The sequence below is a fragment of the Anolis carolinensis genome, unplaced genomic scaffold (assembly GCF_035594765.1).
Source record: "Anolis carolinensis isolate JA03-04 unplaced genomic scaffold, rAnoCar3.1.pri scaffold_13, whole genome shotgun sequence".
NCBI classification, from domain to species: domain Eukaryota; kingdom Metazoa; phylum Chordata; class Lepidosauria; order Squamata; family Dactyloidae; genus Anolis; species Anolis carolinensis.
The window spans coordinates 17113036-17138108 of record NW_026943824.1 but is presented as its reverse complement, the minus strand read 5'-3'; the positions used below and the strand labels follow the sequence as shown (position 1 = coordinate 17138108).

Sequence of the window (25073 nt, the reverse complement as noted above, 5' to 3'; positions counted from 1 at the left end):
AGGCAGCGTGCCGCCGCGAAACAGCGCCCGGGCGAAAAGGTTCCGCCTCCAAAAGGTTCCCTTTTAGCCGTTGCTCCTTCCTCCTCGAGGCGTGTTTCGTGGGGGCTTCTCTGCCGGACGGAGCGGATGGGGCTCCTCCTGGGCCTCTTCCTCCCCTTCCTCCTCATCCCCGGAGAGTCGCTGGGAAAGGATGGAGGCTGGTGAGAGAGGGAACCGAGGGAAGATTGATGCGAAAATTTATTCGAAAATGCATAAGGATGTGGGACAGGGGTCCCCAAACTAAGGCCCGGGGTCCGGATGCGGCCCTCCAAGGTCATTTACCTGGCCCCCGCCCTCAGTTTTATAATATAATATTTTTATATCAGTTTTAATAATATAATATATTGTATATACATATAATATTGATAAAATATTATAATGTTATACAATATAATATTAATAGTAATACCCTATAATAATATTAATTGTATGTTATATATTACATATTATATAATAGTATAGTGGTATAGTTCAATACAGTAATATATAATGCTAATATTGTGCTATGCTAATAATATAATATATTGTATGTACATACAGCTGCTCTGAGTCCCCTTCGGGGTGAAAAGGGTGGGATATAAATGTAATAAATAAATGTAGTACAGTAGAGTCTCACTTATCCAACGTAAACGGGCCGGCAGAACGTTGGATAAGCGAATATGTTGGATAATAAGGAGAGATTAAGAAAAAGCCTATTAAACATCAAATTAGGTTATGATTTTGCAAATTAAGCACCAAAACATCATGTTATACAACAAATTGGACAGAAAAAGTAGTTCAATACGCAGAAATGCTGTGTAGTAATTACTGTATTTACAAATTTAGCACCAAAATAACACGATGTATTGAAAACATTGACTACAAAAATGCGTTGGATAATCCAGAACGTTGGATAAGCGAGTGTTGGATAAGTGAGACTCTACTGTAAATAAATAATTAATTTTAGACTTAGGCTCACCCAAATTCTGACATGACTTGAAGGCACACAACAACAACAACAACAACAACAATCCTAATTAACTTGACTATCTCATTGGCCAGAAGCAGGCCCACACTTTCCATTGAAATCCTAATAGGTTTATGTTGGTTAAAATTGTTTTCATTTTAAAATATTGTATTGTTCTTTCATTGTTGTTGTTGCACTACAAATAAGACATGTGCAGTATGCGTAGGAATTTGTTTGTATTTTTTTTCCAAATGATAATTCGGCCCCTCCACAGTCTGAAGGATTGTGGACTGGCCCTTTGCTTAAAAAGTTTGGAGACCCCTGATGTGGGAGAACTACAACTCCCAGAATCGTGGGTCAGTCACCCCCAAATCCTGCCAGTATTCAAAGTTGGTTGTGTTGGGCCTGTGTGCTAAGTTTGGTCCATATCCGTCATTAGTGGGGTTCAGAGTGATTTCTGGATGCAGGGTGAACTATAACTCCCAGATTCTGAGGTCAATCACCCCCGAACCATTACTGTTAGTTATGTTTGGCCTGTGTGCCAAGTTTAGTCCAGATCCGTCATTGTTGGGGTTCAAAGTGTGCTCAGGATGTGGGTGAACTATAACTCCCTAATATACAGAATAGAACAATGGTAACAAACAAATTATAATCCTTACAGGGGCATGAGTAATGCACAACTGCAAACTGTTTATAGCATTACGTCAAACATTATATTCATGCTTGTATGTTTTTTCAGTGACAGATAAGTATATTCAGTGCCTGAGTACAACACTTGGAATTTCAGTATTGTCCTACGCAGATAAAAGTCTTAGGAATACATGGTCAAAGAAATAAACAACTGATAATTTCTTCTGTAAATTGTGGTTCACACTTTAGATAAATTCATCATTGTCCCATGCAAGTTAATGTCTCGTTCTACACTCCTTTATGTTTTACATTCCTTTATACGCATCTCCGAGACATTGAGTTGCATGGGACAATGATGAATTTATCTAAAGTGTGAACCACAATTTACAGAAGAAATTATCAGTTGTTTATTTCTTTGACCATGTATTCCTAAGACTTTTATCTGCGTAGGACAGGGGTCCCCAAACTAAGGCCCGGGGGCCGGATGCGGCCCATCGAAGCCATTTATCCAGCCCCCACGGCACAAGGGCAGAAAGGGGTTGGGCTCAATGACCCAAGGGGTCTCTTCTTCTCTTAAAGTCATCATCATCATCATCATCATTATTAGAAACACAACAAGATGAGTCCACAGCAGACTCTCTGAAGGTTGTTGTATTGGATCCCACGTTGGACACTTCCCAAGTGTCTAGGACTGTGTGATGTATCGGCAAATAATGCACGCAGATCCCAGTAAGGTGGCCTTCTGTAGCTGGCAGATGGTAATTTTGTTAGCATCGATTGTGTTTAAGTGCAGGCCAAGGTCTTTAGGCACTGCACCCAGTGTGCCGATGACCACTGGGACCACCTTGACTGGCTTGTGCCAGAGTCTTTGTAATTCGATCTTTAAATCCTATATCGTGTCAGCTTTTCCAGTTGTTTCTCCTCAATCCTTCTGTCACCTGGGATTGCAACATCGACAATCCATACTTTGTTTTTTAACACAATTGTGAGGTCAGGAGTATTGTGTTCCAAAACCCTGTATTATTATTATTATTATTATTATTATTATTATTATTATTATTATTATTTATTACATCACTTCTACCCCGCCCTTCTCACCCATCAGGGAACTCAGGGCGGCTTTATTAACATTGAGGCTGGGTGGCCATCTGTCAGGGGTGCTTTGCTTGTGCTTTTGGTGCACAAAGGTAGAAGAGAGTTGGACAAGATGGCTCAAGGTGTCTCTTCCAACCCTCTTTATAATTTTTTTTATTATGATCATTATTATTAACATTGAGGCTGTATTTCTTTCTGTTTGGTTTTTTTTTAACTTCAAAATAAGAGATGTGCAGTGTGCAAAGGAATTTGTTTATAGGTTTTTTTCAACTATAGTCCGGCCCTCCAACGGTCTGAGGGACCATGAACTGGCCCCCTGTTTAAAAAGTTTGGGGACCCCTGGCGTAGGACAATACTGAAATTCCAAGTGTTGTACTCAGGCACTGAATATACTTATCTGTTACTGAAAAAACATACAAGCATGAATATAATGTTTGATGTAATGCTGTAAACAGTTTTCATTTGTGCATTACTCATGCCCCTGTAAGGATTATAATTTGTTTGTTACCATTGTTCTATTCTGTATATTAGTTAGTAATAGGACAACTGTATCTCTAAACGTATTATAGATTTCTGTGTACTTTAGTGTGAACTATAACTCCCACCCAGGTTAGTCAGTCCGTCCAAACACCTCCAGTATGTTCTGTTGGTCATCAAGGTTCTGTGTGCCAAGTTTAGTCCAGATCAATCAGTGGTGGGTACAGAATGCTCTCTAGATGTGGGTGAACTACAACTCCCACCCAGGTTAGTCAGTCCCTCCAAACCCCTTCGGTATGTTCTGTTGGTCATCGGGATTCTGTGTGCCAAGTTTGGTCCAGATCCATTATTAGTGGGGAAGAGAATGCTCTCTAAATGTAGGTGAACTACAACTCCCACCCAGGTTAGTCAGTCCCTCCAAACCCCTTCGGTATGATCTGTTGGTCATCGGGATTCTGTGTGCCAAGTTTGGTCCAGATTCATTATTAGTGGGGAAGAGAATGCTCTCTAGATGTGGGTGAACTACAACTCCCACCCAGGTTAGTCAGTCCCTCCAAACCCCTTCAGTATGATCTGTTGGTCATCGGGATTCTGTGTGCCAAGTTTGGTCCAGATTCATTATTAGTGGGGTACAGAATGCTCTCTAAATGTAGGTGAACTACAACTCCCACCTGGGTTAGTCAGTCCCTCCAAACCCCTTCGGTATGATCTGTTGGTCATCGGGATTCTGTGTGCCAAGTTTGGTCCAGATCCATTATTAGTGGGGAAGAGAATGCTCTCTAGATGTGGGTGAACTACAACTCCCACCCAGGTTAGTCAGTCCCTCCAAACCCTTCCAGTATTTCTGTTGGTCATCGAGGTTCTGTGTGCCAAGTTTGGTCCAGATCCATCAGTGGTGGGGTACAGAATGCTCTCTAGATGTGGGTGAACTCCCGTAAAATAAAATATTAAATCTTTCTCTTTGCACTTCAGGCCCGCAAACAAACGCGCCGCCTTAACGGAAGAAGAGAGCTGCACCATCGAAAGGCGAGACGCCAGTTTAACCTACTCCGAGTTCATTCAGCAGTAAGTAGGCTTGGTTGTAGCACAGCTGGTAAATCACTAGCAGTAATAAGATCTACCAACTGAAAGCCCGGTCGGGGTGAGCACCCGACCGTCAAGTCCTACTCACTGTTTACCTAAGCAGTTCGAAAACATATTATAAGCTGTAAGTAGAGAAATTAGGTACCACAAATCCAGCATCTGGAGGCGATGTTCAACTCCGGCCATGGGGAGGTGCTCTTGTTCCATTTTTCCATGCCGAGGAGGCTGTTGTCTGTAGACATCTCTGATCACGTTTTTCCAGCATGTATGCTTGGGGTGTCCTTTTACCTTCCCGCTGAGGCGGTACTTATTGATCTACTCGCATTGTATGCTTTCAAACAGCTACCCTGTTTCCCCGAAAATAAGACATCCCCAGAAAATAAGACCTAGTAGAGGTTTTGCTGAATTGCTAAATATAAGGCCTCCCCCGAAAGTAAGACCTAGCAAAGGTTTTGTTTGGAAGCATGCAGGATCGGTAAATGTACAAACCATAGATGGTTGTACATGGAAATAAAGGTAGTACAGTAGAGTCTCACTTATCCAACATAAACGGGCCAGCAGAATGTTGGATAAGCGAATATGTTGGATAATAAGGAGGCATTAAGGAAAAGCCTATTAAACATCAAATTAGGTTATGATTTTACAAATCAAGCACCAAAACATCATGTTAGACAACAAATTTGGCAGAAAAAGTAGTACAATACGCAGTAATGCTATGTAGTAATTACTGTATTTATGAATTTAGCACCAAAATATCACGATATATTGAAAACATTGACTACAAAAATGTGTTGGATAATCCAGAATGTTGGATAAGTGAGACTCTACTGTAACAAGAAATAATAATAATAATAATATAATAACTTTATTCTTGTATCCCACCTCCATCTCCCAGAAGGGACTCAGGGCACCTTGTACAGGCACAAGCCCAACAACAACATAAATTTACATACGAAGAGAAATTTAAGACAGTAATTTAAAAACAGTATAGCAATAAAATATAATATAGAAATTCTTGAAAGGATTATGCTAGTTTGCGATAACAACTACTGTACAGTAGATAATAAATTTTCATTTTTTTAAAAATTCAACCATAAATGTGAATTCTTCTTTGTGGAAAAATAAGACATCCCCTAGTGCATATTTGGGAGCAAAAATTAATATATTTTCGGGGAAACAGAGTAGCTTGGCAGAAGCTAGGGCTAACAGTTGGGAGCTCACCCGGACTCGTGGCCTCGAATTGCCACATGGATTTCCTGCAGCTAGTGGTTTAACCTGCTGAGGACTGAAAGTTTCAGTGACAAGGCTGAAGACTTTGTAAAACATGCAGTTTGGCTAAAGTGAAGCCAAACTGCATTAATTCTACAGTGCAGATGCTCCCTTACTGGGTTACAGGAGGAGGGGAAGAAGGGAAGATGAATGTCGATCCTATGCTTCTATGCCCATAATAAGTAGAGTGTCGAGAAAGTACACCACTCTTGAGATGACTTGCAGGACTCAAGAGCTGTGTGACAAACGGATATTGACAGCTGTTATTTGTGACACTGCACCTTCCTTCATTTTCCAGGTATGCCTTTTCTCGGCCGGTTATACTCCAGGGAATCACAGACAACTCGGTGAGTTAATGCTGTTTTCATTGTCTTGGGCGCATCTTCGGAGAGTATGGCTGCCATACCCTCCGAAGCCTGATTATTTATAAGGCAAATGACATATTTAAAAACTGTTTAAAGAGACTGTTTATCTATATATATAAAAGGGTAATGAAATTTCGGTCTAGGACAAAACAACAAAACTACACATCCCAGAAACACTAAACTTGGCAGCACAACCCCTCATCCATGCCTCTACGTTCATACAACAAAAAGAAAAGAAAAATAATGTCCTAATTAGAGGGAGAGGAATAATTGTTTGTATCCAATTGCTGCCATTTAGAAGGCTAAGCTCCGCCCACTTGGTCTCCTAGCAACCCACTCAGCCCAGGGGCCAGGCAGAGTTAGGCCTCACTTAGGCCTCTTCCACACTGCCTATAAAATACAGATTATCTGATTTCCCATACCACCATACTTCGCCACAGCAACGCGTGGCTGGGCACAACTTGTAATATATATGTCAAATGTGCCTATATATTAAGGAGAGGCGGGTAAGACATAACTTTATTATTATTACTATTATTGCTACTTTTAATGTCACAAAGGGTGTCCACCTAACAATGAATATATATCTATCTATCTATATAAAAGAGTGATGGAATCCTGGCGACTGACAAAACAACAAAACTAAACACCCCACAACCTCGAAAATTGACAGCACAACCCCTCATCCACGCCTCTAGGTTGATACAACAAAAAGAAAAGAAAAATAAAGTCCTAATTAGAGGGAGAGGAGTAATTGTTTTTATCCAAGTGCTGCCAGTTAGAAGGCTAAGCTCTGCCCACTTGGTCTCCTAGCAACCCACTCAGCCCAGGGGACAGGCAAAGTTAGGCCTCACTTAGGCCTCTTCCACACTGCCTATAAAATACAGACACCACCAGACAACGCCACAGCAACAAGTGGCCGGGCACAGCTAGTTCCCTATATTCTCTGTGAATTCAGAAAGACTGACGTATATATTGTTGCCCTGTTTGAACTCTTGAACTGAAGTAAAGATACTGTTACTTGCCTGAGTGACATTTTATTATACTGCAAGGTTTATCTTGATTCAGAAACGGTGGTAAAGCTCCTATGTATTTATTTCTACAACCCTCAACATAGTATTTATGTCCATGTTTTGCTTATTTATCAGATCGGGAGACTGCATGTTGTTTCATAATTTGGATGGGTTTGGGAGTCACTGTGGTTTTAGATTGTTCTCTTGCATCAAGGATGGAGAGTTTGGGCAAGGCATGCATTTTCCTCTCTTGATCTGCATCTCTCTGGCTCCAGGAGTTCCAGGCTCAATGTACCAAGGAGGAGCTTCTGGCCAAATTTGGGGACCGTCCCATCCGGCTGAGCACCGCCAATACCTACTCTTACCAAAAAGGTAAGGAGAGCATGACTGCCGGATACTTATCCAAACAGTGTTTGCAATGTGATGGAAGGAAGCGTCTTTACGAGAGATGTGTGCGATTTTTTCCTTTGTTTCCTTCGTGCTATCGTTTTGTTTCAACGAAACGAATGGCGTCATTTTTGTAGGAAACGCGAGGAGACACGAAAACAAAAGCCAAACAGTGATCCGTGCTTGCTTTCGTTTTCCTTTCGTTTCGGCCCCATAATAAGAAGCAGGTACTGACAGAGGGATGCTTTCCCATGACAGCTGATGTGTGCCAATGAGTGTTAATAATAATATTAATATAAATAACGATCGTTATTCTGGGACCCTCAGCTGAGTCTGGGAGAGGAGTGCCTCCCCATTATATCTGATGTGTGCCAGTGGGTCTTACTAATTATATAAATATATACATATATATTAATAATAATAGCTACTCTGGGACCCTCAGCTGCCTCCTCATTACAACTGATGTGTGCCAATGGATCTTAATAATAATAATTATTATTATATATATATATACTAGCTGTGCCCGGCCACGCGTTGCTGTGGCGAAGTATGGTGGTATGGGAAATAAAGTATTGAGGAATTGGTGGTAGTTAAGGTAAAGGGTCCCCTGGGCTGAGTGGGTTGCTAGGAGACCAAGTGAGCGGAGCTTAGCCTTTTAACTGGCAGCAATTGGATAAAAACAATTATTCCTCTCCCTCTAATTAGGACTTTATTTTTCTTTTCTTTTTGTTGTATCAACCTAGAGGCATGGATGAGGGGTTGTGCTGTCAATTTTCAAGGTTGTGGGGTGTTTACTTTTGTTGTTTTGTCCGCTGCCGTGATGCCATCACTCTTTTATATATATATATATATATATATATATATATATATGTATGTATACACACACACACACGCACACACCCTGTTTCCCCGAAAATAAGACATCCCCAAAAAATAAGACCTAGCAGAGGTTTTGCTGAATTGCTAAATATAAGGCCTCCCCCAAAAGTAAGACCTAGCAAAGTTTTTGTTTGGAAGCATGCCCGGTGCCCGCCAAACAAAACACCAGAACTTGCAGGATCGGTAAATGCACATACCAGTTGTACATGGAAATAATGGTAATAATATATTAATGTTACATTATTTATATTTATATAGTAGTAACAAGAAATTATTGTCAGGAGTCATAGTTTGTCTGGTTTGGTTATGTTGGTTTGTGATGACAACTACTGTACAGTATATAATAAATGTTCATTTTTTGGTTCAACAATAAATGTGAATTCTTCTTCATGGAAAAAATAAGACATCCCCTAAAAATAAGACCTAGCACATCTTTGGGAGCAAAAAATAATATAAGACACTGTCTTATTTTCGGGGAAACACGGTGTGTGTGTGTGTGTGTGTGTGTGTGTATATATATATATATAGTGATATATATATAGTGTGTATATATATATATATAGTGATAGCTACTCTGGGACCCTAAGCTGAGTCTGGGAGAGGAGTGACCCGATGTGTATCAATGGGTCTTTATATATATATATATATATATATATATATATATATATATATATATAAATAAATGATAGCTACTCTGGGACCCTAAGCTGAGTCTGGGAGAGGAGTACCTCCCTATTATATCCGATGTGTACCAATGGGTCTTACTAATAATATTAATATATATATTAATAACGATAGCTACTCTGGGATCCTATGCTGAGTCTAAGAGAGGACTGCCTCCCCATGACATCTGATGTGTGCCAATGGGTCTTACAATATATTCTTCACACACATACCTTCTCCTTGTTGCAGTTGACCTCCCCTTCCAGGAATATGTGGATCAGCTGCTGGAACCCCAGGATCTGGACTCTCTTGGGAGCGGTAAGTACTTCAACTCCCACAAGTCACGAGGCTTTTATCCCCAAGGCCACCGGAGGCTCCAATGCGATATGACATATAGACAGACAGAGAGGCAATTTAACATTGTCCAGCTTCCGGCTTCATGAGGATATGCTCGATTCTGGCCACAGGGGGAGCTGCTGCTTCATCATCCACTGTGACACCGAGTCCTTGATGGGTTACTTCCTCATTCTTCTGAACGCTGCTAGATGTCATAAATTAGTTAAATTAGCCTCGCCACATAAGCGGTTCCTAAATTTCCTACTTGATAGATACAACTATCTTTCGGGTTGCTTAGATCAACAACGAGCAGGGCTATTTTTATTGCACTGCCCAGAATGGAACACCGTGCGATTCCAGTTGTGATTTGACCAAGGCAGAATGGAAGGGTAGTATGACTTGTGTGGATCTAGTCACTAGACTCCTCTATTTTGTTTCCTTTCCCCCCCAGAAACACTCTACTTCTTTGGGGACAATAACTTCACCGAATGGGGCTCTCTGTTCCAAAGATACAGGCCCCCACCTTTCCGAATCCCGGGCACCACGGGCGCCTACAGTTTTGGGATCGCTGGTCAGTAAGGAGGGCGGGTGAGTGGGTGGCGGTTTTTTTTTTAAATTGTTGATTGACTTGTTTTATTGCTTTTTTTAAATATTGTTGATGTCCACGCTTGGCCCCATGTAAGCCACCCCGAGTCCCCTCGGGGAGATGGGGCGGGGTATACAAATATTATTATTATTATTTTATTATGACACAGCAAACAAGATAGATATGCTGGATTTCGTATCACAAAATCCCAAGTCGAACACTTCCCAAGTGTCTAGGACTGTGTGATGTATTTTCGGATGATGCGCACAGATCCCAGCAGGGTGGCCTTTTGCAGTTGGCAGATTTATTATTATTATTATTATTATTATTATTGTGGCACCTGCAGGGAGATGTCAGACTCAGCACCTGCTGTAATATTCAAGTGATTCACTTACACGAGAAGTGTACATATATGTATATAATTGTATAAATACTAGCAGTGCCCAGACACGTGTTGCTGTGGTGTATGGGAATGCTTTGTTGGCCCGGTGGAATAGCAGTGAATAGCCTTGCAGCCTCAAAGCCTGGCCGTTTCCTTCTTATAGGAATCCTTGTTTGGTGAGCTGGAATGCAACGGAATTGGATTTCTGCTTGGAAGGTTCAGTACTTGCGTTCTAGGGGAATGGTTTTTTGGGGTTCTAGAATTGCATTGAATAGCCTCGCTGCTTCAAAGCCTGGCTGCTTGCTACCTAGGGGACTCTGTGGTTGGTCAGCTTCAACAGTACGGAGTAGTATCGCTGCTTCAAAGCCTGGCCACCTTCTGCCAAGATTAATCCTTTGTTGGTCTGGTCAAATTGCACTGAATAGCCTTGCAGCTTCAATGCCTGGCTGTGTCATACCTGGGGGAATCCTTGTTTGGCGAGCTTGAATTGCACTGAATAGCCTTGCAGCTTCAGTGCCTGGCTGTGTCATACCTAGGGGAATCCTTGTTTGGCGAGCTTGAATTGCACTGAATAGCCTTGCAGCTTCAGTGCCTGGCTGTGTCATACCTAGGGGAATCCTTGTTTGGCGAGCTTGAATTGCACTGAATAGCCTTGCAGCTTCAGTGCCTGGCTGTGTCATACCTAGGGGAATCCTTGTTTGGCGAGCTTGAATTGCACTGAATAGCCTTGCAGCTTCAGTGCCTGGCTGTGTCATACCTAGGGGAATCCTTGTTTGGCGAGCTTGAATTGCACTGAATAGCCTTGCAGCTTCAGTGCCTGGCTGTGTCATACTTAAGGGAATCCTTGTTTGGCGAGCTTGAATTGCACTGAATAGCCTTGCAGCTTCAGTGCCTGGCTGTGTCATACCTAGGGGAATCCTTGTTTGGCGAGCTTGAATTGCACTGAATAGCCTTGCAGCTTCAATGCCTGGCTGTGTCATACCTAGGGGAATCCTTGTTTGGCGAGCTTGAATTGCACTGAATAGCCTTGCAGCTTCAGTGCCTGGCTGTGTCATACTTAGGGGAATCCTTGTTTGGCGAGCTTGAATTGCACTGAATAGCCTTGCAGCTTCAGTGCCTGGCTGTGTCATACCGAGGGGAATCCTTGTTTGGCGAGCTTGAATTGCACTGAATAGCCTTGCAGCTTCAGTGCCTGGCTGTGTCATACCGAGGGGAATCCTTGTTTGGCGAGCTTGAATTGCACTGAATAGCCTTGCAGCTTCAGTGCCTGGCTGTGTCATACCTAGGGGAATCCTTGTTTGGCGAGCTTGAATTGCACTGAATAGCCTTGCAGCTTCAGTGCCTGGCTGTGTCATACTTAAGGGAATCCTTGTTTGGCGAGCTTGAATTGCACTGAATAGCCTTGCAGCTTCAGTGCCTGGCTGTGTCATACCTAGGGGAATCCTTGTTTGGCGAGCTTGAATTGCACTGAATAGCCTTGCAGCTTCAATGCCTGGCTGTGTCATACCTAGGGGAATCCTTGTTTGGCGAGCTTGAATTGCACTGAATAGCCTTGCAGCTTCAGTGCCTGGCTGTGTCATACTTAGGGGAATCCTTGTTTGGCGAGCTTGAATTGCACTGAATAGCCTTGCAGCTTCAGTGCCTGGCTGTGTCATACCGAGGGGAATCCTTGTTTGGCGAGCTTGAATTGCACTGAATAGCCTTGCAGCTTCAGTGCCTGGCTGTGTCATACCTAGGGAAATCCTTGTTTGGCGAGCTTGAATTGCACTGAATAGCCTTGCAGCTTCAATGCCTGGCTGTGTCATACCTAGGGAAATCCTTGTTTGGCGAGCTTGAATTGCACTGAATAGCCTTGCAGCTTCAATGCCTGGCTGTGTCATACCTAGGGGAGTCATTGTTTGGCGAGCTTGAATTGCACTCAATAGCCTTGCAGCTTCAGTGCCTGGCTGTGTCATACTTAAGGGAATCCTTGTTTGGCGAGCTTGAATTGCACTGAATAGCCTTGCAGCTTCAATGCCTGGCTGTGTCATACTTAAGGGAATCCTTGTTTGGCGAGCTTGAATTGCACTGAATAGCCTTGCAGCTTCAATGCCTGGCTGTGTCATATCCTTGTTTGGCGAGCTCGAGTCGCACCTTCAATCAAAGAGCCTCTTTGAAGCTTGGCTACTTCCTTTGTAGGAAAATCCTTGTTTGGCCAGCTTGAATTGCACTGAATAGTCTTGCAGCTTAAAAGCCTGGCCGCTTTCTACATACAGGCATGGTGTTTTTTTATTATTATTATTATTATTATTATTATTATTATTATTATTATTATTTTATGGTCACTCCTTGGAAAGCGATTAGTTTTGTGGCCAAATTTGGTGTGATGTGGCCCAGTGGTTTTGTTGTTAACTTGGTCCTAATTATGCACATTACATTTATATATATAGACTAGCTGTGCCCGGCCACGTGTTGCTGTGGCGTTGTCTGGCGGTGTTGGTGAGAAATTGTTGAGGTAGTGGTGGTATTGAATGTCTGTTGTATGGTAGTCTTTATGTTTAGTATGCACACTGAAGTGGATTATATGGCAGTGTGGAGTCCAGATAATCCAGTTCAAAGCAGATAATATAAGATTCTAAATGGGTTATATAGCTGTGTGGAAGGGCCTTGAGTCTACACTGCCATATAATCCAGTTCAAATCTGATAATCTGTGGAAGAGGCCTAAGTGAGGCCTAACTGTGCCTGTCCCCTGGGCTGAGTAGGTTGCTAGGATATCAAGTGGGCGGAGCTTAGCCTTCAAACTGGCAGCAATTGGATAAAAACTATTATTCCTCTCCCTGTAATTAGGACTTTATTTTTCTTTTCTTTTTGTTGTATCAACCTAGAGGCGTGGATGATGGGTTGTGTTGTCAAATTTCGAGGTCGGCGGGCCTGTAGTTTTGTTGTTTTGTCCGCTGCCCTGATGCCATCACTCTTTTATATATATATAGATAGATATCGCCTAGACCAGGCATGGGCCAACTTGGGCCCTCCGGGTGTTTTGGACTTCAACTCCCACAATTCCTAACAGCCGGTAGGCTGTTAGGAATTGTGGGAGTTGAAGTCCAAAACACCCGGAGGGCCCAAGTTGGCCCATGCCTGGCCTAGACTATAGGAATGAAGGTTTTGTGGTGGTGAAACAACACACATCATCTTTCTTCCTTTTGTTTTCTACAGGATCCGGCTCAGGTGTGCCGTTCCATTGGCACGGCCCTGGCTTCTCCGAAGTTATCTTTGGCAGAAAGGTGAGAAGCACCTGTGGTTAAATAACACTATGTAACAAAATGTGCAATTTTTTTTTTCCGTTCCCGGTTGGAAAGTGTTATTTCCCGTTTCACTGTGCGGTACTTATTTTGAAAGTAGTTGTTCCACTCCCGGAACTTCGTTGTTTTGTGGTTGCTGCAAACTAGGTAGAATTGGTTGAAACTCATTGAGAAACTAGAGCAAAATGTGCTATAGCAGGACGTCATGCAAAAATAAATATTTTGCAATTTAATAAACTTTTCCCATTTTTTTTATTATGGAACCAATTTGGAAATACAGTAGAGTCTCACTTATCCAACATAAACAGGCCGGCAGAATGTTGGATAAGCGAATATGTTGCATAATAAGGAGGCATTAAGGAAAAGCCTATTAAATATCAAATTAGGTTATTATTCTACAAATTAAGCGCCAAAACATCATATACAGTAGAGTCTCACTTATCCAACATAAACGGGCCGACAGAACGTTGGATAAGCGAATATGTTGGATAATAAGGAGGCATTAAGGAAAAGCCTATTAAACATCAAATTAGGTTAGGATTTTACAAATGAAGGACCAAAACATCATGTTAGACAACAAATTTGGCTGAAAAAGCAGTTCAATACGCAGTAATGCTATATAGTAATTACTGTATTTACGAATTTAGCACCAAAATATCACGATATATTGGAAACATTGACTACAGAAATGCGTTGGATAATCCAGAACGTTGGATAAGCGAGTGTTGGATAAGTGAGACTCTACTGTACAACAAATTTGACAGAAAAAGTAGTTCAATATGCAGTAATGCTATATAGAAATTACTGTATTTACGAATTTAGCACCAAAATATCGTGATGTATTGAAAACATTGACTACAAAAATGCGTTGGATAATCCAGAACGTTGGATAAGCGAGTGTTGGATAAGCGAGACTCTACTGTACTTGTGGAATAATGTCCAGGGTGAGAGAAAGAACTCTTATCTGTTTGAGGCTAGTGTGAATGTTGCAAATCACAAGCTTAATTACCATTTAATGGCCTTGCAGATTCAAAGCCTGGCTGGTTCTTGTCCTGGGGGAATCCTTTGTTGGGAGGTGTTAGCTGGTCCTGATTGTTTCTTGTCAGGAATTCCCGTTTTCCGAATGTTGTTCAGAATATTCCAAGCAACATTCTCAAAATAAGTGGATCCTTATATAGTAGTGTCGAAGGGGGCATTTCTGGTTCCTTTCAGGTGAGCCGCTGCATCTTTCTGTCTCCTCAGCGCTGGTTTCTGTATCCACCAGAGAAGACGCCCGAGTTCCACCCAAACAGAACAACCCTGTCTTGGTTGCTGGATACGTACCCTTTTCTGCCGTCGTGGGAAAGGCCCATGGAATGTACCATTCACCCTGGGGAGGTAGGTACCGTATATACTCAAAGATAAGCCGAGTTTTTCAGCCCTTTTTATGAGCTGAAAAAGCATATATTTCTCCCCTCCCTTATCAGTGTTTTATTTTCCAAAGCCTCTCTCGCTCTTAACCAAGGGAATGTTTTGAAAAGGGAAAGAAGCCCTTACAAGAAGAATGTGTATATATACATATATACCGTATATACTCGAATATAAGCTGAGGCACCTAATTTTACCACGAAAAAACTGGGAAAACATTGACTCCAGTATAAGCCGAGGATGGCAAATTTCAGAAATAAAAATACAGTAGAGTCTCACTTATCCAACATAAACGGGCCGGCAGAATGTTAGATAAGCGAATATGTTGGATAATAAGGAGGCATTAAGGAAAAGCCTATTAAACATCAAATTAGGTTATGATTTTACAAATTAACCACCAAAACATCATGTTATACAACAAATTTGACAGAAAAAGTAGTTCAATACTCAGTAATGTTATGTTGTAATTACTGTATTTATGAATTTAGCACCAAAATATCACGATATATTGAAAACATTGACTACAAAAATGCGTTGGATAATCCAGAACGTTGGATAAGCGAGTGTTGGATAAGTGAGACTCTACTGTAGATACCAATAAAATTACATTAATTGAGGCATCAGTAGGTCAAATGTTTTTGAATATTTACATCAAGCTCAAATTTAAGATAAGACTGTCCAACCATTATTCTCATCTTCTTCAATGTAAATGGGCTTATGTATCCTTTTAATAATAATAGAGTAAAATAATCCATGTAATAATAATATAATATTACAATCCATGTAATAATAAATAGAGTAAAATGATAAATGCAATAATAATAAGAAGAAGATCAGAGTGAAATAATAAATGTATTAATAATAATAAACATAGAGTAAAATAGATGTAGTAGTAGCAACAATAATAGAGAAAAATAATAAATTTAATAATACCAATAATAATAGAGTAAAATAATAAATGTACCATATATTCTTGAGTAAAAGCTGACCCAAATATAAGCCAACCAGGACCCTCACCTGAGTATAAGCCGAGGGGGGCTTTTTCAGTCTTAAAAAAAGGGCTGAAAAACTAGGCTTATACTCGTATGTGTGTGTATGTGTGTGTGTGTGTGTGTGTGTATATGTATATATATATATATATATATATATATATATATATATATATATATATATATATATGAATGAACAAATATTTCATGGAAAATGCTATTATAAGATTAATGGGTGTGTGTGTGTGTGTGTGTGTATACACACACACACACACACCCATTAATCTTATAATAGCATTTTCCATGAAATATTTGTTCATCTCTGCTACAGATATATAGGCATTTCCCCCTGCAAGCCTTTGCAGTCCCTATGTACTTTAATATTTGTATCTATCTATATATACATTATTTTTATATACGAATTTTCACCTCGCATGTTTGCAAGTCTTTGCAAATCTTATACAGATATATTTATCTATATCTAGAGAGATGTCTAAATAGAAATATATGAATATAAAGGGCTTGCAAATATTGCAGGGGAAATGCATATAGAGAGAGGATTTGCAAACATTTCAGGGGGAAATGCATATGTGAAATTGGTATATATAATTATAGATCTATAGCTCTGCATTGTTTATATAGGCATTGAATGTTTGCCTGTTAGTATGTTGGAAGCCAGGCTGAGTCCCCATGGGAGATAGATAGGGTGGATACAAATGATGTTTTTATTATTATTATTGTTATTAATACCATATTGTTTTTGTTGACACTACTTTTCCACTTATAGAGCTAGTTTACTGTTTTTCTTTGAAATATGGTAAATATTCAAAAAAAATAGATACCAATAAAATTACATTAATCGAGGCATCAGTAGATTAAATAATGTATATACTGTATATACTCGAGTGTAAGCCTAGTTTTTCAGCCCTCTTTTTAAGACTGAAAAAGCCCTCCTCGGCTTATACTCGGGTGAGGGTCCTGGTTGGCTTATATTTGGGTCAGCTTATACTCAAGCATATATGGTACATTTCTTATTTTTCTCTATTATTGTTGCTACTATTACATTTATTTTACTCTATTTTTATTATTATTAATACATTTATTATTTCACTCTGATCTTATTATATTTATAGTTATTATTTTACTTTATTACTACATGTATTATTTTCCTGTATTTTTTTAATTATTATTACTACATGTATTATTTTCCTCTATTATTATTAAAAGGATACATAAGCACATTTACATCGAAGAAGATGAGACTAATGATTTAACCAGAGTCGGACAGTTTTATGTAAATATTCAAAAATATTTAACCTGCTGATGCCTCAGTTAATGCAATTTTATTAGTATCTATTTTTATTTCTGAAATTTACCACCCTCGGCTTATACTGGAGTCAATGTTTTCCCAGTTTTTTTGTGGTAAAATTAGGTGCCTCGGCTTATATTCGGGTCGGCTTATACTCAAGTATATACAGTATCTATTTTTATTTTGAAATTTACCCGTAGCTGCTGCGTTTCCCACCCTTGGCTTATACTCAGGTTAATAAGTTTTCCCATTTTTTGGTGGTAAAATTAGGTGCCTCGGCTTATGCTCGAGTATATACGGTATCTATTTTTATTTTGAAATTTACCCGTAGCTGCTGCGTTTCCCACCCTTGGCTTATACTCAGGTTAATAAGTTTTCCCATTTTTTGGTGGTAAAATTAGGTGCCTCGGTTTATGCTCGAGTATATACGGTATCTATTTTTATTTTGAAATTTACCCGTAGCTGCTGCATTTCCCACCCTTGGCTTATACTCAGGTTAATAAGTTTTCCCATTTTTGGTGGTAAAATTAGGTGCCTCGGCTTATGCTCGAGTATATACAATATCTATTTTTATTTTGAAATTTACCCATAGCTGCTGCATTTCCCACCCTTGGCTTATACTCGAGTCAATAAGTTATCCCAGTTTTTTGTGGTAAAATTAGGTGCCTCGGCTTATGCTCGAGTATATACAATATCTATTTTTATTTTGAAATTTACCCATAGCTGCTGCATTTCCCACCCTTGGCTTATACTCGAGTCAGTAAGTTTTCCCATTTTTTTTGGTGGTAAAATTAGGTGCCTCGGCTTATGCTCGAGTATATACGGTATGTTGCTATCATGTTGGATAGGAAATACAGCAGGCAGCTTTCCTTAACCTTAGTGATGTCCAAAGCCAATATTAGTTTGTTTGTTTCGTTTATTCTTTGTGTTAGTTTGTTTGCTTCGTTTATTCTTATCGCAGCTACCTGCCAATATAGGCGCTCAAAGCAACTAACAACAGCTAGTTGGACATTGAATTCCAAGTGCATTTGATGATTCTTGCCTTTGGGACTCTGGAAATAGTGGCATTAGCCACATTTTCTGCATTTCCCTCACCCTTACAGCTCCAAAACCCGCCCCGTCTAAATCTCCCGAAAGTAGAGATTATGCGCTCTGCGGCAGACGGCAAACATTTCCCAGTGAAATTCTCAGCGGGTTGCTTAGCAAGCAGCCACCCTTTTTCTCTTTGTTTGAGGGTGTTTTTTCCCCTTCCTTTCAACCTTTCTGCAACCGTTTCAGCTGCTGAAACTCAACGCGGCCTGCCCTACTTAAAGTGAGACTCGGTAAGCCCTGAGTCAGGGGAAAAGAGACTTTAGAGCTGCTCAGCAGGAGAGAAGCATCCTCACCTTGAGCTGGGCAGATAGATATTTTGCAGAATTCTTCCTCTCCAAAAACCTATTGTTTTCTTTTTCTCCCAAGTTCTTCTTTCTTGCAGTGTAAAGCAATAGATACACTATGTTGTCGAAGGCTTTCATGGCCAGAATCACTGGGTTGCTGTGAGTTTTCCAGGCTGCCTGGCTATGTCCCAGAAGCATTCTCTCCTGACTTCCGCCCACATCTATGGCAGGCATCCTCAGAGGTTGTGAGGTGTGTTGGAAACTAGGCAAGTGGGGTTTATATATCTGTGGAAAGAACTCTTGTTCTCAGTTGTTGCTGAGTTTATGCTTTTATGATTTTTATATGTTTTTATGTTTTAATTCATTATACAGTAGAGTCTCACTTATCCAACACTCGCTTATCCAACATTCTGGATTATCCAACGCATTTCTGTAGTCAATGTTTTCAATATATTGTGATATTTTGGTGCTAAATTCGTAAATACAGTAGAGTCTCACTTATCCAACACTCGCTTATCCAACTTTCTGGATTATCCAACGCATTTCTGTAGTCAATGTTTTCAATACATCATGATATTTTGGTGCTAAATTCGTAAATACAGTAGAGTCTCACTTATCCAACACTCGCTTATCCAACATTCTGGATTATCCAACGCATTTCTGTAGTCAATGTTTTCAATATATTGTGATATTTTGGTGCTAAATTCGTAAATACAGTAGAGTCTCACTTATCCAACACTCGCTTATCCAACATTCTGGATTATCCAACGCATTTCTGTAGTCAATGTTTTCAATACATCATGATATTTTGGTGCTAAATTCGTAAATACAGTAGAGTCTCACTTATCCAACACTCGCCTATCCAACATTCTGGATTATCCAACGCATTTCTGTAGTCAATGTTTTTAATACATCATGATATTTTGGTGCTAAATTCGTAAATACAGTAGAGTCTCACTTATCCAACACTCGCTTATCCAACATTCTGGATTATCCAACGCATTTCTGTAGTCAATGTTTTCAATATATCATGATATTTTGGTGCTAAATTCATAAATACAGTAATTACTACATAACATTACTGCGTATTGAACTACTTTTTTCTGTCAAATTTGTTGTTAAACATGATGTTTTTGTGCTTAATTTGTAAAATCATAACCTAATTTGATGTGTAATAGTCTTTTTCTTAATCCCTCCTTATTATCCAACATATTCACTTATCCAAGCGAGACTCTACTGTATTATTATCGACACAAAGACACAATATAACACAGCAAATTATATATGCTGGATTTCGTATTACAAAATCACAAGTCGGACACTTCCCAAGTGTCTAAGACTGTGTGATGTATTATTGTTGTTGTTGTTGTTATTGTCTGCTGTAGGCAAGTGTGAATGTTGCATTTGGCCAGCTTGATTAGAACTGAATAGCCTGGGTGCTTCCTGCCTTTGTTGGAAAGTGTTAGCTGGCCCTGATTGTTTCCTGTCTGGAATTAAAAATGAACAAAATCTGGCTCCCAGTATTAAAAAAAACCTCTAGAATCAGGACGGTAAATAAAGAGAAACACTCAGAAAATGGGAATTCCAGCTAACACCTCCCAATAAAGGATCGCCCCAGGCGCGAAGCAGCCAGGCTTTGAAACTGCCAGGCTATTCAATGCTATTCAATGCTATTCAAGGTGGACAATTGCAACATGCCTCAAACAGACAAGTTATTTCTCCCACAAATATATAAACCCCACTTGCCTATTTCCAACACAGCTCACAATCTCTGAGGATGCCTGCCATAGATCTGGGTGAAAAGTCAGGAAAAAATGTTTCTGGAACATGACCATACAGCCTGGAAAACTCACAGTAACCCAATATATATACTCATTTATTAAATCGACTTCATGTATAACTCAAAGGCAACATTACGGGTTTTGATACAACCCACAGGTAAGTCAAGTTGTTCCACGGAGGAAGGAAAACCTGCCAAACTTTGGATCCCGCTCCCCTTGTTCCAGCTCTCATTCTGCTTTCCCCCACCGCTTTGCCATTCCCACAGGTTCTGTACTTCCCAGACCGCTGGTGGCACGCCACACTCAATCTGGACACCAGTGTTTTCATCTCAACGTTCCTGGGCTAGCCAATCCGCATGGCCATATCCTGGGATTCCTGCCCTCTCCAAAGCTGTTTTATATGAAGTTGCAAATTTGATGTTGGTGCCCAAGCGACCACGGGACTATCATAGAATAAAATCATAGAATCATAGAGTTGGAAGAGACCTCACGAGCCATCCAGTCCAACCCCCTGCAAGAAGCAGGAAAATCTCATTCAAAGCACCCCCGACAGATGGCCATCCAGCCTCTCCTTAAAAGCCTCTGTGACATGGTCTGTGACATGGCGTGTTACATCAGGCAAGGAGATGGCAGGCAGATGCTGTGACACTTGTTGATATTCAGACAGCCGGAACCAGTTCCAACTATGAAGTATCTCTTGTCAGAACTTGGTAGTTTTATACAAGGGTTGAATGAAAAGTAATTTTTCCACCTTGCTAACTCCTGAAGAGATGGCAGTCCTGGTCTGCGGCAGGTCCTGGCTTCTTCAGTAGACTCTCCTCTACAGTTCCATTTGGAGGGAAGCCCTAGCATTGAACTGTTGTGTTGTTAAAGGGCGAAGTATGGAACCCTGCGAAGACGGGGAAGCCTTAGCATTGAACGGTTGTGTTGTTAAAGTGAAAGTATGGAACCCTGCGCAGATGGGGAAGCCTTAGCATTGAACAGTTGTGTTGTTAAAGAGCGAAGTATGGAACCCTGCGCAGACGGAGAAGCCTTAGCATTGAACGGTTGTGTTGTTAAAGTGCAAAGTATGGAACCCTGCGCAGACGGAGAAGCCTTAGCATTGAACGGTTGTGTTGTTAAAGAGCGAAGTATGGAACCCTGCGCAGACGGAGAAGCCTTAGCATTGAACAGTTGTGTTGTTAAAGTGCAAAGTATGGAACCCTGCGCAGACGGAGAAGCCTTAGCATTGAACGGTTGTGTTGTTAAAGTGCAAAGTATGGAACCCTGTGCAGATGGGGAAGCCTTAGCATTGAACAGTTGTGTTGTTAAAGTGCAAAGTATGGAACCCTGCGCAGATGGGGAAGCCTTAGCATTGAACAGTTGTGTTGTTAAAGTGCGAAGTATGGAACCCTGTGCAGACGGGGAAGCCTTAGCATTGAACAGTTGTGTTGTTAAAAGTGCAAAGTATGGAACCCTGCGCAGACGGAGAAGCCTTAGCATTGAACGGTTGTGTTGTTAAAGTGCAAAGTATGGAACCCTGTGCAGACGGGGAAGCCTTAGCATTGAACAGTTGTGTCGTGAAAGTGTGAAGTATGGAACTTTCATTTCAAGCGACAGCATCCTGGGTACCCATCGTGCACAGATCTTCCGAGAGCCAAGCAAAGCAATAATGTGACCCACACGTTCTTGTGAAATGCCGATTATGCTTTACATTTCTCTCTGAGTGATACAACGATCGTCCTGAATCAATCTGTCAAACTTTTGCTTGTGAAACTCGATGGTTGTTGTCACAGGACATCCAACTCTTTGTCATGCAAGTCAGATGTTCCCACCTCAACATCTTTAAACTTACTCGCCCAACGACGCACAGGACTCACTTCAACACAATCCCCATAAACAGCTTGCATTCTCTGACGAATCTCCTTTGGGGTGATACCTTCTGCCGTCAAGAATTCAATAACTGCATGTTGCGTATGTCTCACTGACAGACTGTCTGCGCAGGGTTCCATACTTCGCACTTGAACAACACAACCGTTCAATGCTAAGGCTTCCCTGTCTGCACAGGTTCTATACTTCACACTTTAACAACACAACCGTTCAATGCTAAGGCTTCCCTGTCTGCACAGGTTCTATACTTCACACTTTAACAACACAACCGTTCAATGCTAAGGCTTCCCTGTCTGCACAGGTTCTATACTTCACACTTTAACAACACAACTGTTCAATGCTAAGGCTTCCCTGTCTGCACAGGTTCTATACTTCACACTTTAACAACACAACCGTTCAATGCTAAGGCTTCCCTGTCTGCACAGGTTCTATACTTCGCACTTTAACAACACAACCGTTCAATGCTAAGGCTTCCCTGTCTGCACAGGTTCTATACTTCACACTTTAACAACACAACCGTTCAATGCTAAGGCTTCCCTGTCTGCACAGGTTCTATACTTCACACTTTAACAACACAACCGTTCAATGCTAAGGCTTCCCTGTCTGCACAGGTTCTATACTTCACACTTTAACAACACAACTGTTCAATGCTAAGGCTTCCCTGTCTGCACAGGTTCTATACTTCACACTTTAACAACACAACCGTTCAATGCTAAGGCTTCCCTGTCTGCACAGGTTCTATACTTCGCACTTTAACAACACAACCGTTCAATGCTAAGGCTTCCCTGTCTGCACAGGTTCTATACTTCGCACTTTAACAACACAACCGTTCAATGCTAAGGCTTCCCTGTCTGCACAGGTTCCATACTTCGCACTTTAACAACACAACCGTTCAATGCTAAGGCTTCCCTGTCTGCACAGGTTCTATACTTCGCACTTTAACAACACAACCGTTCAATGCTAAGGCTTCCCTGTCTGCACAGGTTCTATACTTCACACTTTAACAACACAACCGTTCAATGCTAAGGCTTCCCGCCAAATGGAACTGTAGAGGAGAGTCTACTGAATAAGCCAGAACCTGCTGCAGACCAGGACCGCTATCTGTTGAGGAGTTACGAAGGTGGAGGCATTACTTTGAATTCAACCCTCATATTTCTCAGTACAAGAAGTGACTTGTTGTACATTTTCTATATACATTCCTCTTTCCTTGTAACTGCCTTCAACGTGGGTGATGTTTGATGGTAGTTGTAGTCAACTATCCAACAAGTCCAAGCGCCCGCCCTGCGGTCTCCTAAAAAAATACAGTGACCAGAGATATGAGGATGCCCTTCTTATGTGTCTCTTTTGGATTGAAGCAAATTGTCATCAGTAAGAAAGGAAACTGCAAAGCTGAAACCATGGAAGAGCGAGCCATGGCAGTCCTCATACCGTGCTAAGTGGAACATTTACCAGCAGGTGGAAATGATGTTCCTGTTCTTCAGAGAACAGTACTAACGTGACTCGCCTTTCCGATCTACAGTTAAGATGTACTTGCTTTTATTTGTGTCCTGGGAAATAGCGAGGACAGGCGGTGGGGAGAGAGAGCATTAGGGATTGATATCTTATTGCATAACGGGCATTAAAATTAAATTTTGAATTAAAATATTTGTCATAAAGCTGAACTGTTGTGAATTTGCTGATGTTACAGAAACAGAGAAGTCAAAAGGAAAGGAAGAATGAGTAACAGCTGACTCTGGAGCAGGCCTGGGCCAACTTGGGCCCTCCAGGTGTTTTGGACTTCAACTCCCACAATTCCTAACAGCCTACCGGCTGTTAGGAATTGTGGGAGTTGAAGTCCAAAACACCTGGAGGGCCCAAGTTGGCCCAGTCCTGCTCTGGATCCTTATAAAGCCATAATGCCACCATCCATGTGCAAGACAGAAGTGCCCGTAACTATACTCTTTCTTTCCAACAAGGAGTACTACAACAACAACAACAACAACTCTTTGTTGTTGTTGTTGTTGTAGAGTAGAAAGCAACCCATTACATGGGAACAGAATCCTGGCTCTTTGGAGTGGAAGAACTCGATTATGAAACGGAGACATTGCTCTGGAGTTCTGGCTCAGATCATTTGCTTTATTCAGCCAGACAAAGCTGCAGAGAGCTCACAAAAGGTCCGTTTGATAGGCATCCCGTTCCACCGAGATGGGCCACTTTTCACATTTAATGGGGGTAAAAAACATCCCATGCCATTTTGTGACCAACTAAGGGTGCGGCTACACTGCAGAATTAGTCCAGTCAAACATGGCTCCATGCTATGGAATCCTGGGAGTTGTAGTTTGCTGAGGCACAGCACTTTGGCAGAAAAGATACAGTCAAACAGCAACTCCCAGGACTGTCTCGTAATGAACCGTAGCCGTTAAAAGTGGTGCCAATCTGCAGTCATTCTACACAGTGTAGATGCATACGAAAATGCACCAAAGCAGACACAGCATTTTTTTAGTTAAGTAGGTTGACAATGGATTTGTTCCATGGGGAGTTATCAACAAGAAATGTTAAATCCTTAACTTTCCCTAACAGTGCATCAGGAGTCTATATAATGCATTGTCGAAGGCTTTCATGGCCGGGATCATAGGGTTAGTTGTTTTTCGGGCTGTATGGCCATGTTCCGGAAGTATTCTCTCCTGACGTTTCGCTGACATCGCCCTTACCTGACAACCATAGAATCATAGAATAGCGGAGTTGGAAGAGACCTCATGGGCCATCCAGTCCAACCCCCGCCAAGAAGCAGGAAATCACATTCAAAGCACCCCCGACAGATGACCATCCAGCCTCTGTTTAAAAGCCTCCAAAGAAGGCTTCTGAGGATGCCTGCCTCTGAGGATGCCTGCCATAGATGGGGGCAAAACGTCAGGAGAGAATACTTCTGGA

General features: G+C 41.2%; 1 protein-coding gene across 2 annotated transcripts; it reads left to right on the top strand.

Annotated features, from left to right (window-relative positions):
- Positions 1–42: 42 nt before the first annotated feature.
- On the top strand, positions 43–23824 carry jmjd8 (jumonji domain containing 8). 2 transcript variants are annotated; one of them, XM_062964354.1, is made up of 9 exons: positions 43–200; positions 4160–4252; positions 5838–5886; positions 7193–7289; positions 9096–9164; positions 9634–9753; positions 13347–13414; positions 14675–14809; positions 20561–23824. In XM_062964354.1, exons 1-9 carry the CDS (start codon positions 127–129, stop codon positions 20639–20641), a joined length of 786 nt encoding a protein of 261 aa, XP_062820424.1. In that variant the 5' UTR covers positions 43–126; the 3' UTR covers positions 20642–23824. The 2 variants fall into 2 exon arrangements, with proteins under 2 accessions (XP_062820424.1, XP_062820425.1); XM_062964355.1 differs by lacking the exon at positions 14675–14809.
- The last annotated feature ends 1249 nt before the right edge of the window (positions 23825–25073 follow it).